Below are 15,881 nucleotides of genomic sequence, written 5' to 3'. Positions count from 1 at the left end.
TTGACGTGTCACACAAGTGAAGTGGATGGATTATCTCGATTTAATTGAATTAATTCCTGGTCCAAGCTACTTTTGGGTTACTTTTTAGTTACTTCCCAACTTCAGTTGTACTTATTGGTTAAATTCAGTGTTGGGAATACAGTAATAGCATTTCACTAGTAACAGTGTTAATGTGTGAGTAACGAAGTCATCTAAATTACTTTACTTAATTACTTTAGTTGTCGTAACGTTGCTGCCATTGAGAAAAATGACTTCCCAGTTACGGAGAGCAGAAGAATCAAATTCATGCTCGTATCTCTTTATAGTGTTGGCATGACAATGGAAAAGGGAGTCTGTTAAGTTCAAATAAATGCCAACATTTTTATTCCTTGAGCTCTTCTAAATATAATTGACACTATAGATAGGACATATTTGGAAAAAAAGATCATCATTACTTTGCTGAGTAACTAATTACTTTTGGATGATGTAATTTGTAACTAACAGTAGTAACATGCCCAAAACTGGTTGAGTTAGGTCGTTGCTGTAGTTACTACGAAGTGCATGTTACTCCCTGGTACAAATTAGTTCCCAATTATTGCAAACCTCAACTCCCTTCTAACCGCAGTCACTTCTCAGTACGCATGACATTATACACACTTTCGTGAATAAGTATTAACACGCTCGCCCTGCTCTGAGTGGTTTGAGGTATCGTCACCCGGCAGGTGCTGCTCTGCACTTCAACCCAAAAATTACAAAAGAAAAAAAAAAAAACCAATAAAACAACTTCAAGTGTTGACACGTCACTCTCCGCAGGGTATGCAAATGACCTCCTCCAAGGCACAGCTCAGCACTCAGCACCCCTCTGGGGAAAGCAGCAACTTCCATAACAAGGCTTTTAGCTTGGTAAATGCACGCGGTAGGAGCGCAAATAGACAAAACAGTCCAAGTCTTTCCCATAGGAAGTAGGAAAACTCCTCCATCCCGGGGGTCATACGGTGGCCATCGCATTGTGCGCGTATGCATGTGTGTGCGCGCGCACACGCGTGTGATGACATGTTGTAATGTGTTTGTTTGCCAAATTCCCAAATTATCTCTCGACAGGAGCCCCAGTGACAGATAAGATCCCCAAAGAGCATTGCGACACGTCGTCCCCACAGACTCCTGCAGGCAAACACACACACACACACACACACACACACACACACACACACACACACACACACACACACACACACACACTGACTTCTAGTTGCAAGTTACTTCTGGTACAAGTTACGGCTACTGCCTCGGTCATATGTCAAGTTACTCGACAATACAAGTTACTTCCTGGTATAAGTTACTTCTAGGTTAGCCTTTGGGTAAGTCCCTTAGTTACTTTTGAACTGCAGGTCCTTATAATAATAACAACAACAATGATACTAATGCTGCATCAGAGTAAGTTGCACACTTTCAAACACACACACACACACACACACACAATCACAAAGTGTCGTGAAATTAAGCATGCTTGTGCTTGCACGTTGTCGTGCGGTCATGCGGGAGGAAGACAACAATGGCGTTTGGTGGAGGCCTCCGTAACAAGGAGAGAAGAGGTAAAAAAGGCCTTGTTAACGTGGAATGTTATTGAGTCGTCGCGTAGCCAATAAAGAGTGTCTTTTTTTTTTCCTTTCAAAGACCTTCAACGCCTTCACTGGCGCGCCAACTGGAGCGTAACTCAATCCGCCAGAGCCTCATGTCTGATGTGGGAATACTTGGTTGGATCATCCCAAGTTCACATGCACGGGAGCTTCCTCTGCGCTCACTGGACACTTCAATAGGTACACGAACTAGGGCCAAAATTGTGCTGACGCATTGATGCCGATGATCGATGGACTAATTCATGAATTCATTAACCGTACAAGGACATTAATGCAGTTGTTGTTGTTTTCTTTTTTTTTTTTTTTTTTTTTTTTTTAAACAAAAACATTTGTCCTTTAATCCCAGATCATAAAAGCAAAATTGCTTATGAAATGCAATCATGCAAAATGATTCCATTACGTTTCATGGATGAAAGAAAACAAATATCGGATATTCGAATTTGCCCGTTTGGTGTTTTTCTGTACTTAGCGACATTCGATGTCAGCACAAAAAAAAAATACATACCGGTATATTTCATAAATACAGGTATATTTAAGTCCTGTGCCCGTAATTCGAAGCGACTCGACGGGCTCTCTCGCAGCCGTTTGTGTGCCTAAGTAGTTTTAAGTGTGGCCGGCGAGGCCGAGGAGATCCCGAACACCCTGAAGGCCTCGCCGAGCTACTCGACTTGAATGACAAGCGGAGCAGACGTTTCCTGTCTTTGCGCTGCCCCACCCGTCTCCCATTTAACTTTGTCTCTTTTCCGTCCACATCAACACACCGGAGTCTTTTTTTCCTCCAAGTGGGCGTGAGGACCCCTGATGACAATTCCATGCACCGCACGCGCAAGGCTGCACTTCATTTCCTTTCCCGTTGCTATTCATCGTCCGCTTGCGCTTCAGCGGGAGCGTCTTGTTGCGAGTAATTACTGATAAATCTGAAGGTAAATTGACAGTTGGAGTGAATGGAGAAACCACAAGGAACATTCCCGGGTTACTCTTTGGTGCTATGATGTCATCAGTTTATTTCCTGGATTATTTTCTACTCTCAGTTACTTCGAGGTGCAAGTTACTTCCTGCTACAAATGACTTCTAAACTGTGAGGAGGAATTTGAAATCGGATTAGTTAAAGAAACAGTCCCGACACTAATATTGTTTAAGTTACATCAGCCAGCGCTACTGATTGTGAAGGCTCTGGAAATGATTAAATTGGCATGGCAACAGTGAGATGCTGAAATCTGATTGGGGGGAAAAAAAAAAAATTAACATCCATGTGTATTTGAGTTACAACTTGAGTACTCACCACGTGGAAGACGACGGCATCCTGCCCGGTAGAGAGGACCATCTGCGGCTGGAGGCCCGACTGCAGGAAGAAGCCATGAGCAGACAGCGTGCAGCCTCCACTGCGGGAGGAGAAGCGGATATTAGCGTTAGCATCGGTGTAGCGGTGGAGATACGCGAGATGCCCACAGGGAGTTCCAAGCTGTTAGCGTTAGCGCTTTTAGCCACTCGTCACCTCCCACGCGCTTCCTCTTCGGGCTGTCAGATCGGCATGTTACATTCGCGCTCAGCAAAAGTCGACTTTGATGAAGAAAACGTGCCGCGCATACAAAACGACATGAATTTATATTAAATAAAAAAATGGAGCCACAAATCAAATATCCCAAAAATATATAATCAAATTACATGGAAAAAAGAAATGAAAACATACATTTAAATGGAATATTAAATCAAACATGAGCATAACTGACCATGAAATATTGCGTTACACTTTGAATTCAATTCAGTTTGATCATGAGCGCTCCTGTTTAGCTGCATGCAAAATATTAGATGAAACTCAATTTGAATAGATGTTTTTTTTTTTTTAATGTAGTAATAATAAGAATAAAAGTGTGTCACCTGATGAAGGAGCGTGACGGCTGGATGCTATTGATGAGGGGGTCCTGGTTGTAGGTGAACGGCGAGGGGGCGTGGCGCTCCACAGAGTCCACAGTCAGCTTGACGGGCTGCGGCGACGGGACGGCGTGCGGAGGCGTCTTGCAGGTGAGCATGCTTGATGTCAAACTGTGGGCGGACAAGTTTCCCCTATAGAGTTTGGTTTGACTAAGATCCCAAATCGCGGCCATTCATTTGCCCGTTGACTCACTCCAATTGATTGCGCCTGCTGTTCGCATCAGGTATAAAAGTGGGGGAGAGAATTTGAAGTGGTGGAACTGGAAGTGTGAATGGAAGAGGCAAACCAACATAATACTGAGTCACAGAAAATAAATCGATTGCTCTGATAATTTGGGGGAAGCCAGAAAATGGATTCACATTTTTGTTATGTTTGAAGTAAACTCAGTACAGCCCGTGCGAAAAAGTCATCTCAATCGTGTTATGATCAGATTTGTTTCTGGCATTTCAAAAGTGGAAATTTTGTTTTTATGGATGTAAAATCTTTATTTGTCTAGGGTTTGATAAATTACATTTCACACGCTAATTTGGCATCGACTCGTCCCAGAACGTGCAAATGAACTGCATTGCCATTTTGGCCATTTGGCAGACAAAAATCGCAGTAAATCAGGTCACTAGTATGTGAAGTTAGCGATTCACCTCTGGATTATGCAGGCCGTTTTGCCCACGGTGACATCTTGTTTGTTGCCGGTGTCCAGGAAAGATCCCGTGATGGTCAGCATGGTGCCGCCGGACTTGGGCCCGAACGTCGGGAAGATCTTGTCAATTACCGGATCCTGTATTCAGAGATCACGCTTGAAGGGCCTGGTTTTGTCGACAAATTATGTGTGGCATACTTCTAAGGTTCCTTGTCAACACAATTTCCAGTGTTTCTCCACGCTAGCATGTTTTTTTGTTGTTGTTGTTGTTTTTTTTTTTTTTTGAACGTGATCAATTTTTGGGGGTTTTACTTGCAAGTGGGACAGGTGAGCCACAGCCACCAATGCTGTTGACAGTGGGAGAAGAATAAAATATAACAGTCACACATATGCAGGAGCTGCTGTCGGTCACAGCTCACACCCAGACTCTCACTTGCAGAGACCGGAGAGTTTCATTAAGATACATGTCATTTTTGGACGTTGTTACTTTTTTTTTTTACTTTTTGATTTACGATTCTTAGATTTAAGTTCCATCTGGATGCAATTGATTCCAGCTGGATCCAATTGATGTTTAGACTTAAATTACTTTGCTACTAAATTACACAAGTCACATGTTTGAGTTGCGTCTGGGTTGAGATACTTTTCTACAAGTTACTTTTTCATGTAAGTTACTTCTTACTTCTTCATATTAAGATTTTTTTAAAGTTGATTCCGGTGACTTTTATGGATGCGCGCCAGTGCTCTTACCACGAAGGTGAAGGCACCCTCCATGTGTACGACCTTGTGTCCACTGGTGACCTTGATGGCATGTCCCGACGGGGTGAAGTTCCCAGCGAAGACGGGGGAACACTGCATCTCAGTCCACCTAAAAACACAACACCCCCCCACCCCAAAGACACAAGACTTAGTATGCTCCTAATCCAATCAACATCATCACGTTCTAGAGGAATGCAACAGGGAAAGATGGGGAAGTGATTTTTGTTGTGGGTTTTTTTTTTTTTTTTGCTTTTTAATTGGCTGATTTTTTTTTATTTATTTGTTAACAAGAGCGGGAAGTCAGGATGCCGATTTTTTTCCCAGCAATTTTCCACTTAGTGGAATCATGTTTTTTTTCAGACACACACACACACACACACACACACACACACACACACACACACACACACACACGCACACACAGACCTGTTGAGATTGTCCTGTCTGGGAAGTTTGCAGGGGGCGCCGGCCAGCTCCACACTCACAAGCGACGCCTTGAAGCTCTCCGTCCGGTCGAACCCGAAGTTTTGGCCGCAAACAGTCACCACGGTGGAGCCACGCAGAGGCCCGGATGATGGAGAAACCTGAGAAAATATATTCTCGTCGTACACCTTGAAATTCTTTGGAGAGAGAACTTCTGGGGTACTTCACACCCCATTTAAGTTTCTGATACAGGCGCCTTCTCGGCTAGTTCTCGGTTACTTATGACACTCTTAGAACTGTTGGGTCAAAAGTAACCCAAATTGGGTGAAGTCGCGAACCCAGTGCTGGGTCCAAAAGGGGACTGACTGGGTTATTGAAAACCAGCGCGCCGGGTTGTGGATTTGAGCCGGCATGGTGGGTCAAGATTAAAAGATAAAAAGATGAAAAACTACTCATATTGGTGAAATGGGTTGCCAGATTCTACGGATAACTGTGCTTAAAAATAATGCGAATTACATAATCAACATCTTCTAAGAAGAAGGCAAACTGCTTCAGCTCTTCAGATAGTAATCCAAGCTTCGACCCAATGCGACAGGTCAAAATAATTAATCCAGCATCGGGTAAAAGTAACCCAATCTGCTCAAATGCACCACGACCCAGCGAGCGGGTTAAGAAAACAACCCAGCATGTATATCAAGTTACTTCTAGTTACTTGCCGTTACTCCTGCCTCATGTTACTTCCTGGTCAAAGTTAATTCTGGGGTAATTTCGACCTCAAGTGACTTTCTGGTGCTGTGGGATTTTCAGGTACAAGTGACGTATTTGTTAGTTCTAGGTTCCTTATTATGTCATCTTCTTTCTGGCTTGTTGCCTCGAGGGTATTTCCTACCTCAAGTAGTTTCCTGGTAAAAGTTACTTAGTTACTTTCCAGCTCAAGTCACATCTGAAGTTACTTTTTGACTAGTTGTAGTTGTTACTTCCTTCTTACTTCTTTGTCCAAGTTACATGCTGTTACATCTAGTGTACTTCCAACCCTAAAACTACTCCCTTCTATGAGGTACTTTTGGGGTACTTTCAAACTCAAGCACCTTCCCGTTGCAAGTTACTTCTTGGCGTCCTCTAGGATACTTCTGACCTCAAGTGACTTGTGGTGAAAGTTTTCTTCCTGTTACCTCGACTATTCTTCCTGCTTGAAGTTACTGATATGTGCAAGGTATTTCCTGGGGTACTTCCTCCCTTGAGTTACTTTAAGGTTGTCTCCTACGTCAAGTTGCTTTCTACTTCAAATTACATCTTGGTGGAAAATTATTCCCTGTAAATTAGCACCGGAGGTTACATCCCGAGGATAGTTACGTGCAGTAGTTTCTTTCTACCTCAGATCATTGATTGTTGCAGCTACTTCGATTACTATTAGTTGACTCACGACCTCAAGTTACTTCCTCGATATTGTGCTTCATGTTACTCCTTGGAAAAAGTAACTTCCTGTTCTTAACTTTTGGGGTACTTCCTAGCATAAGTTACTTCTTTCTACCTCAAGTTGCTCGAAGGCCCAAGTTACTTTGTAGCTGTAGTTAGTTACTTCTTAGTTACTTCCTACTTGCTGTGAGTTTTTTTTTTTTTGTCCATATAAAGTAAAATTTTGAAACGTTGATGGCATGATTAATTTGTGAAGAACATCTTCAAAGTGTAGAAATGGAACCTGCGTCTCCAAATGTCAACAAAACACTGAAATGTTTTAGTTGGATGTGATTAGCTTGCGCAGGTGTCGCTAATGTCGTGTCTTTGATGTCGGATGCACATTCCGTTCCTGAAACGAAGATGAAAAGTGTTTTCTCATGTTTTTTTTTTCTTTTCATGGCCGTAAAGAAAGCAGCGGCGTGTCGATCTTCTCCCGGCGCGGACGACACAAGAACAACACGGGCGTCGGCGGGGAAGCTACAGTGGAGCTGGAACACGGCCACGGAATACTACTTGATGGAATACTGTCCAAACACTTCTACGAAGAGCATTCCACACGCGGGTCATCTGAGACGGTTGGGAACAGACTTTGTGACGGCATCACGCGGCTTCACAGCACTCGACACACATCAAACATGGACTGACTTCCTGCTGTCCGGGATGCACACATATCGTACACCGAAGTGGCTTCTTCTTACATTGTCTTGCTTCTAAGTGCAGGTGACTTATTGGTACTTCTACTGTAGCCGTGAGTTACGTCCTGTGACTTCTGAGTTACTTGCTACCTCCATTTTACTCCTGATGGAGGTTGTTACTTGGTTATATTACGTGTAATGTCAAGTTATCCCTGTTACTTGCTTCTTCAAGTTACTTCCTGTTAGAGGTTGCTACTTGACACTACATCTAAGTGCTCAAGGTACTTTTTTTTTTTTTTTTTTTTTTTACGAGGTTAAGTTACTTCTAAGTGCAAGTGACTTACCGTTACATTCACTGCAGGTGCAAGTTACACCGTGTTGCTTCAGGGTTACTTTCTACTTTAAATTACTTCCTGCCGCAGGTTGTTTCTTGGTTACATTATGTGTAGATGGAAGTTACTCCATGATACTCCTGGGTTACTTATTCGGTGGAGTTACTTTCTGGTCCAGGGTCCCTCCTCGTTAATGTGCTCAGCTCAAGCTGTTTTGCTATGTTGCATTCTGTTACTTCGTAACTCAAATAACTTCTTGTTATTAGTAAGTTACTTACTATCTTCCAGTTACTTTCCAATCAAAGTTACTTCTAGGTTACTTATTGCGAGTCACCTGTAAGTGTAAATTACCTCCTGTTACTGACTGACTCATGTAAAGTCTTGGTGACTTGTAGGTTCCCGACTTCAAGTTACTCCTTGGTACAAGTTACTTCTCATCTCAACTTCATATGAGGTACAAGTTACTTCCTTTCGTTTCTAGTTTACATTCAACCTCAGGTCACTTGTGACCGGAAGTTTATTCCTAGTGAAAGTTAAACCGTGTTACTTTTAAGTTACTTTGTATTTCTAGATACTTCCTGCTACAATACGTCAACTTGCTAGTTACTTCCTGGTAGTTCTAGGTCACTTCTTACCCTAAATTACTTCTTATGCTACTTGATGGGACAAGCTTCTCCATTACCTTGAGGTTACTCACGACCTCACGTTACTTCTTGGCGCATGCTTTACTTCCTTGTACAATTTACGTCTTTGTTACTTCCTACCTCTGTAACTTCTAGACTACTTTCGTGCTCAGGTTTCTTTTTACCACGGGTTATTTCGGGCTCCCAGTTACTTTGAGGTTACTATCTATATGTCAAGTTACATGCGGATGCAGGCAACTTCCTGCGGCGGTTACCTTGGTGACGACGGGCGCACAGTAGTCCTGCGTCCAGACGGAGGAGGCGGGGCATTGGTGGGCTCGGGTGCAGCGGCCGTCGCACCAGCCGCACTCCGTCACCCGTGAGGACAGCAGACAGGAAGTGCAGGACGTCAGCTGACCACAGCCCGGGCCAATCAGGGGCACTTTGGTGATCTGGTAGGATTCAAATGTTCGAACATTAATTGTCCGTATGTCCCCAACCAGTTTCAACCTCGAATAGACGTTTCTCCCATTCAATCCATATTCGGTTTGTTTTGATTGTCAATGACATCACCTTGTTGCCGGTGGCCACGAGCAGTGCCCCGCCACCCCGGTCGTCGAGCAGAGTCGCCGAGGACGTGACGGGTTGCGAGTCCAAGCGAAGGTTGACATGCGGCGAGGCCAAGCGGGAGAAGCGCACCTGGTAGAGACGCAAAAGAACTGCGTGAGAGGCTCTTCGCCACGTATCAACGCATACAAACACCCCCCCCCACACACACACACTTTGTCAGGTGTTACATTCAATGTGAAAAATAGCTTTGCCTAATCTAACTATCCATCTCTCTTTCTATCAATCCCTTTGAACAAGATATGAATGAATAGGGATGATCGACACCAATTTTTTTTTCTAGACCAATACGAGGATGAATATTCACTCTTCAGTACTCGATACCAAGTGCTGATATCAACATTTCAATGACAGACAATTGTGAACAAACACCTTTCACTTTTTTTCTGACGCACTTAATGATTCACCGATGTGTCGAACGGCTGCATTGGCACCAACTACTGGCAAGGAAGGCTTTATCGATGACTTTTGGTGGGGGCGGGGCTGGTATCGGCAAACTTCACAAGTACCCGATACCTTGAAATCAGTCTGGTATTGGCCCGATACCGGTACCTGCTTCCAGTGGAGTACTAGGCCATCCGTAATCTTACAAAATATTTCTCTATCGATCAATTGATCCATCCATCCATATCCACAGTTTTTATGAGGTGAAGTCAAAGACCTAAAACTTTTTTTTTGTCAACAAAAGGCCCATTCTATGCCCGAAATCTGTGTAACTGAGCACTTCTCATTTGGCGAGCTAATTCATCCACTTCAGGTATTAAGATGCTGATCAGACAGGATGATGATTGCACCGGTGTGCCTTTGGCGGCTCACAATAAAAGCCCCGTCGAAAATGTGCAATTTGACTGTATTAGAAAGGCCAACGGGGTCAGAAAGCAAGCGGAAATTTTTTTGAAGAAATACGGGACAAAGATCTTGTGAACTGGTGAACTCTTGACCACCTGCGCTTGGCGCAAAGTGACAAAAAGATGGCGTGAGTGTCGTTCATTGTTTGAAGCTGTCAGCTTTTGCTGTATTTCAGTTTCCTGCTTGCGCCGACTCTCCGCCAGCGCGCTCAGGAAACATTTCTCCCCTCGGCTTCGCTTTGAGTCCACTGTGGGAATAACACAGCGGTCGCACTGTTTGTTCGGCAAACACCAGCATCCCCCCGTGCCTCCTCGCAACCCCCCCCACCTCTTCTCCCCAACCCGTCTAATACAATAAGCTGTAATTCACACCGCCATTAACTCCTCCAGGCGGCCATTATTCTCACTGTTGCAAAGCTTATGTTGAACCGCTGGGGAGGTCGCACGCTCGACAATGTGTGTGAGAATGCCCCACCAAAACTCACGCAACAGCTAAAAATTGACGAAGAAAAAAAAAAAATCAGCTCCCAACTTAAGGCTACTTTAGTCAACGAAAATTCATGAAATAACTGAAACTTAAATTCAAAACTAACTGGAGCTAAAAGTAACAATATTTATTGCAAAAATATCCTTCATTTTCATCTTTGTCAATTAATATCCATGTGCTTTCGGGGTTCATTTTAAATGTATTTATGTCGGTATTGCTGTTTGTCCGTGCGGACGGAAGGTCAAACAGTTGTTGGCGAATTGTTGTTTTACGTTGTTGTATTGCACAATACTTAGTGACCTATATACAGTATGTTATTTATTTATGAATCCACTGAATAAACTTTGACAAATACTGTACTCGGCATATATATAAAAAAATTACTCATACTAAAATGATTTAAAAAAAAAATCTAAGCATCCCCCCGCAAAAAAAAAATAAATACTGATAGAAACTAACAAATTTGCTCTACAAAACTTTTAACCAAATTGAATTGTACAAAAACTTTTACAAAAACTAACTATAATGAAAAATCCATTTGACTGATCAACATGAAATTAGGTGGGTACGTCCTTCATAATAAGAGGCCCTAAAACAGACACCTTGTCGAAACCACACAGAGTTGGCCATATTGGTTTGGAGCTGGCATTTTGAGTCAATTTCATGGTTTTTGACTTCGTTTGAAATTTAGGGGGAAAAACGTTTCACTGATCAACATGAAGTTGGGTGGACATATCTATCATGAAAGAACACACGAGAAAGTTTCAAGGACCCACGATGAGTCAGTGAGTTGGACATTTTGGTTTGAGAGCGGCCATTTTGGGCAATTTCCAAGGCTTGTCCTTGGACAAAGTACTGAGAATCCATACAAATGAGCCCCAAATCAGACACAGATATGCTTGACAGATGTGTAACCATGTCGTCTCAAGTTTTTTTTTTTTTTTTTTGCCTCATGTGGCATCAAATAATCATTTTGAGGATTCGCAGTGATAGATATTAGAAGCAATTTGCAACATATCTTTCATCTTGGTTTTGTTTTATCCCGATAAAAAACACAAACCTTAAAATTCCTCACTCCGACTGCCATGCTGCAGTGTGGCTCAACCTGACTCGGCCACTTAATTATTACAATATACTGTATCCTGTAACCTGTACATATTCACGCCCGTATACTTTACATGACCATGATCTTAACAATATGGCAAGTAGAAAGTGAATGAGCTGACGGGTTGGTGAAGCACAAGCGAGCTGGGGAGAGGCAACAGCTGCACGGAAAAGGGCGGTACGGTCTAGCCAATGGGAGAAGGCGCGAGTGGTGGGTTGCGGCGGGGTGGGGTGGGGTGGAAGGAGGTGCAGCGGGGGGGTTCACGCTGATCAGCACGTTAATGGGCGAGCGGCAGTCTTCGCTGACACGTTCCCTCGCACGACATTCCCAACTCAGCGAGGGTCCCGTGCAGCTGTTGCTGTGTGTTTTTCTCCAGCAGCTGTCTTTTTAAATTCACTGTCCGTCTGTGCCACGCAGGGGCAAAAATATGAGGACAAATAACGAAACATCGGTAAAACAATCCATCGGAGGCTGTTTTGGTTCGAAGGGGCTACTTCAAGCTCATTTGTGGCATTTCCAGGAATCGGTCAAAGATGGACGGTAGTTTGAGAGATTTGGTCTTATGGTAACTAAATTGGAAGAAGGTATACGTGATGAATGCGTGACGTTGGATTTCGGAAGCTTCGAAAATTTTCGGTATTGAGCGTGGGCGAAGTATGGCGGCAAATTTGGTGACTCGTTTGGTTTTGTGGCGCGAGCCGGATGTTTTGGAAAATTCCGTTTTATTTAATAAGATGAAATTTCAATGCATGTCAATCTTAAGTAGTCCCGCAAAAAAAAAAAAAAAAAAAGGCTCAGGTAGTCATACATGAAAACACACAAAAAAAAAAAAAAAAGGCTCAGGTAGTCACGCATGAAAACACACAAAAAAAATCTGTCATTTTGGTTTGAACTTCACAAAGTACACTAATTTCTTGCCCCATAAATATTTTGAAAATTCAGCTGCCAAAGGTCATTTCATTTCAGCATAAAATTTGGTAGGCATGTCTTTTCTGAGTAGACCCACCAAAAAAATGTCTCAAAATGCCATGCTTGAAGAGAGGTTTGGTTGGTAGCTGACATTTGTAGGGACACTTTGCTTGGAATACTTTGAAAATACCACCCTCTGAGGATAAGTTTGATTTATGCAACATGCAATTTTGTTGGCGTGTTTATGATGAGTAAACCCACAAAGGAGTCTTGAGAAGTCTTGCTTTAAAAGACACTCAAAGCCCTCCATTTAGAGGATTTTGGCTATTTACAGCAGCCTTTCCAAAACAAACTTCGAAGAGAGATTTTAATCCGATTGCTAGGAAATCTACTGCATCTCAAAGACGGAAGGCAGCACGAAAGATTTTAGATTTGGTCATTGCGTAAGGGCTCAGCGCGGCGGCAAAAATGTTTTGCCGTGCGAGACTCCACTCGAACTTGAAATGTCTTTAGTAACAGCGACTTGTACTTCCTGACTCAAATACGTTAAAATGCTGAAAGAAAGGCAGCAGGTGCGAACGCCGACAACCAGCTGTTCCTTGTGCACGCTACTCGCCAAACATGGCGTGAGCAGATCGACACGGGATTCTCACTGAGCAGGCATCAAGCTGAGGGTTGTCATCCCCAAAAACTGTGCATGTGTGTGCGTGCGTGTGTTTTTGGTTTTTTTTTTTCCTTTTCAATGAAACATTTCCAACTTGGAAAGTGAAGTCCCAGGAACGAAAAGATTCCAATGAAATATATTCAGCAATGCAGGACCTGTTCCAAAACCTTTCTGGACTTTTCAGAAGTACTAACTCCACCAGCAATGTCTTCTTCGTCCCCCATAAACTCAGACAATAACTCGATTAGAGTAGGTGTCTTCCTTCGGTCCAGATACAGTACATCACCCCAGAACTAAAAGTTTGATGGCAGTGCTTGCAGTCCAAACACACAATGGGCCTCATTCACTGACAGTGCGCACGAACGTATTTTGACGCACAAATCCGTGATTCATCATGTTTGGAGTTGAATTGATGCATATATCAAGTTACGGTGTTCTGGAAAGTACTAGCCAGGCCTGCGTACCTGAATGAGGCGTCCGTCGGCAGTGCCGAGAAAGGCGACGGCGTGTCCATGGACGGGCAGCACCTTGATGGAGGTCACCAGGGTTCCCGTGAGCTCCTTGTGCCAGTACTCCAGACGCTGCACAAACTGGGTCACCTGCAGGCGGTATTTGCCCTCCTTGCCCTCGTGGATGCCCTCGTGTGGGTCGCACTCGTCGGGCGAGGTCTGCAGAGAGACGACGGGCATCAGACACTCAAATGTCTCCAGTTTGGATATTCTTAATTTGGCGCCACACAACTGTTTTGCTTTTTTTTCCCGACATTCTTTGCTGCCATACAAGTGCAAAAAGAAGTGAAACACTGTTAATTTATTTTTCGAGGCTCAGGTGGTGTGTTTTTGTCACTGTAGCCCTCCATTACTCTTTGACATTATACCTCGGTATATCATCTTACATCCGAATGGCCGTGGGTGTGTAAAAAAAAAAAAAAAAACGAAACCCGATCCTGATACCGTTGTAGTCGGGACAATAGCGACCGGTTAAGTGCGGGGTGTTCGGTGTCTCACATGGTCGCCCCGCGGTGATGGGACCACGGTGACGGCACGGTGGGGAAAAAAAAAGCGGGAGAAAGTAGGGAACACTTCGGACCGGTGCCATCAATCAGTCACATGACAAACCTGAGAGAAATGTGAGATGCACAGGTGCAGTTGCGCACACTATGAGGAGTCAAGGTTGACAACTGTGAATGCTTCATGAATATTAATCATAAAATTGACCAATAAGCCTACAAAAAAACATGCCGTCTATTGATGTGCTGCTCCAAGTGCTCCAATACAGCACAAATCATGTTGAACTATGACCTTTTGCCCCTGAGCCAAGTCAGAGGTCATAGGTTAGAATTAACATTGGTAGGCATGACCTCGGAATTTAAAGAAAATTCTAAAAATTCTGCCGCTGTGAGATGATATTTTGTGGTTGTGCTTATCATGACAGGACCCACAAAAAATTCTCAATAAGTCAAGCATGAAAATAAAGCAGGAAGTCAGCCATTTTGGTTTCAAACCGTCATTTCAGGCTCATTTTGACACTTGAAAACACTGGAATTTTAGTCACAATGGGTGGGCCGAGCAGAGCAGCAAAAATTAGGTGGCTCACCATTATTTCAGTCATTCTCTCCAGAATGTTAGGCAAAGCCAAACGCCGAAGCCAAATCCACTTGGCAACAAAAAATTGGTTTTCATATCAATGGTTCTATTTTGAGGAGACCCACAAAAAAGTCTCCAGGAAAGATAAAGGAAGTCTGCCATTTTGGTGTAAAATGGCTTGGGATAATTCCAAGACAAATCTGTTCACTGGGTAGACTCGAGCCTTACGAAATTCTTTAAAAATTCAGCCCTCAAAGTCAGTTTCACCTCGCAATATGAAATGTAATTTTCTAACTCACCCACAAAAGTTTTAATAAGCCATTCACAAGAAGACACTAGAAGACTGACATTCTGTTTTTCTGTGTGTGTGTGTGTGTGTGTGTGTGTGTGTGTGTGTGTGTGTGTTTGTGTGTGTGTGTGCAGCCCCCAAAGGCAGTTTCACTTATCAACAAGGAATATGATGGACATGTCCATAATGAGTAGACCACAAAAAAATCCCGAGATCTAATGTCCATAAATGTGCAGGAAGTATTCCACTTTGGTTTCAAGCGGCCATTTTTGACCATTTCCAGAGTTCCTTCAAAGCTGAATATATCATTTGCCTCTGCTGTAGGTTGCCCACCCTGCCTAGATGAAGGGTTCTTTCAGTACCTGTAAACTCCCGCCAATCCCCGTCCTATCCGTGTATCCGTGCCGAGGTCATGATGCAGTGAAGCTGAGAAAACAAGCAAAGCTGTGGTGCGGTCAAGCGGCCAGGTCAAGGACCTTAAAAGCCCCCTCCTCCCTTGTGGGTCATTAATGATTAATGAAAGCCGAGGCCCACTGCTGAAGGCCATGACTAAACACAAAGAGATCAGGAGGGGCGAGCGTAAAAGGTTCGCGGGGGTGTTTTCGAGATCAAACTACTCTGGTTCTGCTCGCTGGGTTCATTCGACGCTCCAGCGGGCGCAGACACAACAAAAAACTTGCGGGCCACTGCCACGCTCTCGGGAAAAAGTGGCACTCGCCGGGACACTTTGTCCCGGCGACTTCCCAAGATGCATCACAACCCTGCGCTCCGTTACGAGCGCAGCCTGATGAAAGACGAGCTAAGGGGGGCTTAGAGCAGCTCAGGAGGCCTCGCACAACCTCCCCCAACGCATGAAAGCAGATAGCGCCTAGTGTGATATTATATCACAAGGGATTGTTAAAAAAAAAAAAAAAAAAAAAAAAAAAAAGACCCCTTTCACACTTTTAAAGCTT

The 15,881-nt window shown here is 43.6% G+C and overlaps 1 protein-coding gene across 1 annotated transcript in view; it reads right to left on the bottom strand.

The window, feature by feature from the left end:
• met (MET proto-oncogene, receptor tyrosine kinase) overlaps nt 1-15,881 on the bottom strand; it is a 47,241-nt gene that overhangs the window by 13,868 nt on the left and 17,492 nt on the right. Inside the window, exons 4-11 of the mRNA XM_019894856.1 lie at nt 13,518-13,721; nt 8,987-9,112; nt 8,689-8,865; nt 5,369-5,526; nt 4,934-5,051; nt 4,188-4,324; nt 3,495-3,659; nt 2,899-2,998 (exon numbers count right to left, since the gene is read on the bottom strand). Of these exons, the coding sequence (XP_019750415.1) occupies nt 2,899-2,998; nt 3,495-3,659; nt 4,188-4,324; nt 4,934-5,051; nt 5,369-5,526; nt 8,689-8,865; nt 8,987-9,112; nt 13,518-13,721 (1,185 nt within the window). The remainder of the gene's footprint in view (nt 1-2,898; nt 2,999-3,494; nt 3,660-4,187; nt 4,325-4,933; nt 5,052-5,368; nt 5,527-8,688; nt 8,866-8,986; nt 9,113-13,517; nt 13,722-15,881) is intronic.

This window comes from Hippocampus comes, unplaced genomic scaffold, assembly GCF_001891065.2.
Source record: "Hippocampus comes isolate QL1 unplaced genomic scaffold, H_comes_QL1_v1.1 scaffold319, whole genome shotgun sequence".
Lineage (NCBI taxonomy): Eukaryota > Metazoa > Chordata > Actinopteri > Syngnathiformes > Syngnathidae > Hippocampus > Hippocampus comes.
Note: the sequence above shows the minus strand (reverse complement) of the source record. Positions and strands in the feature narration are given on the sequence as shown.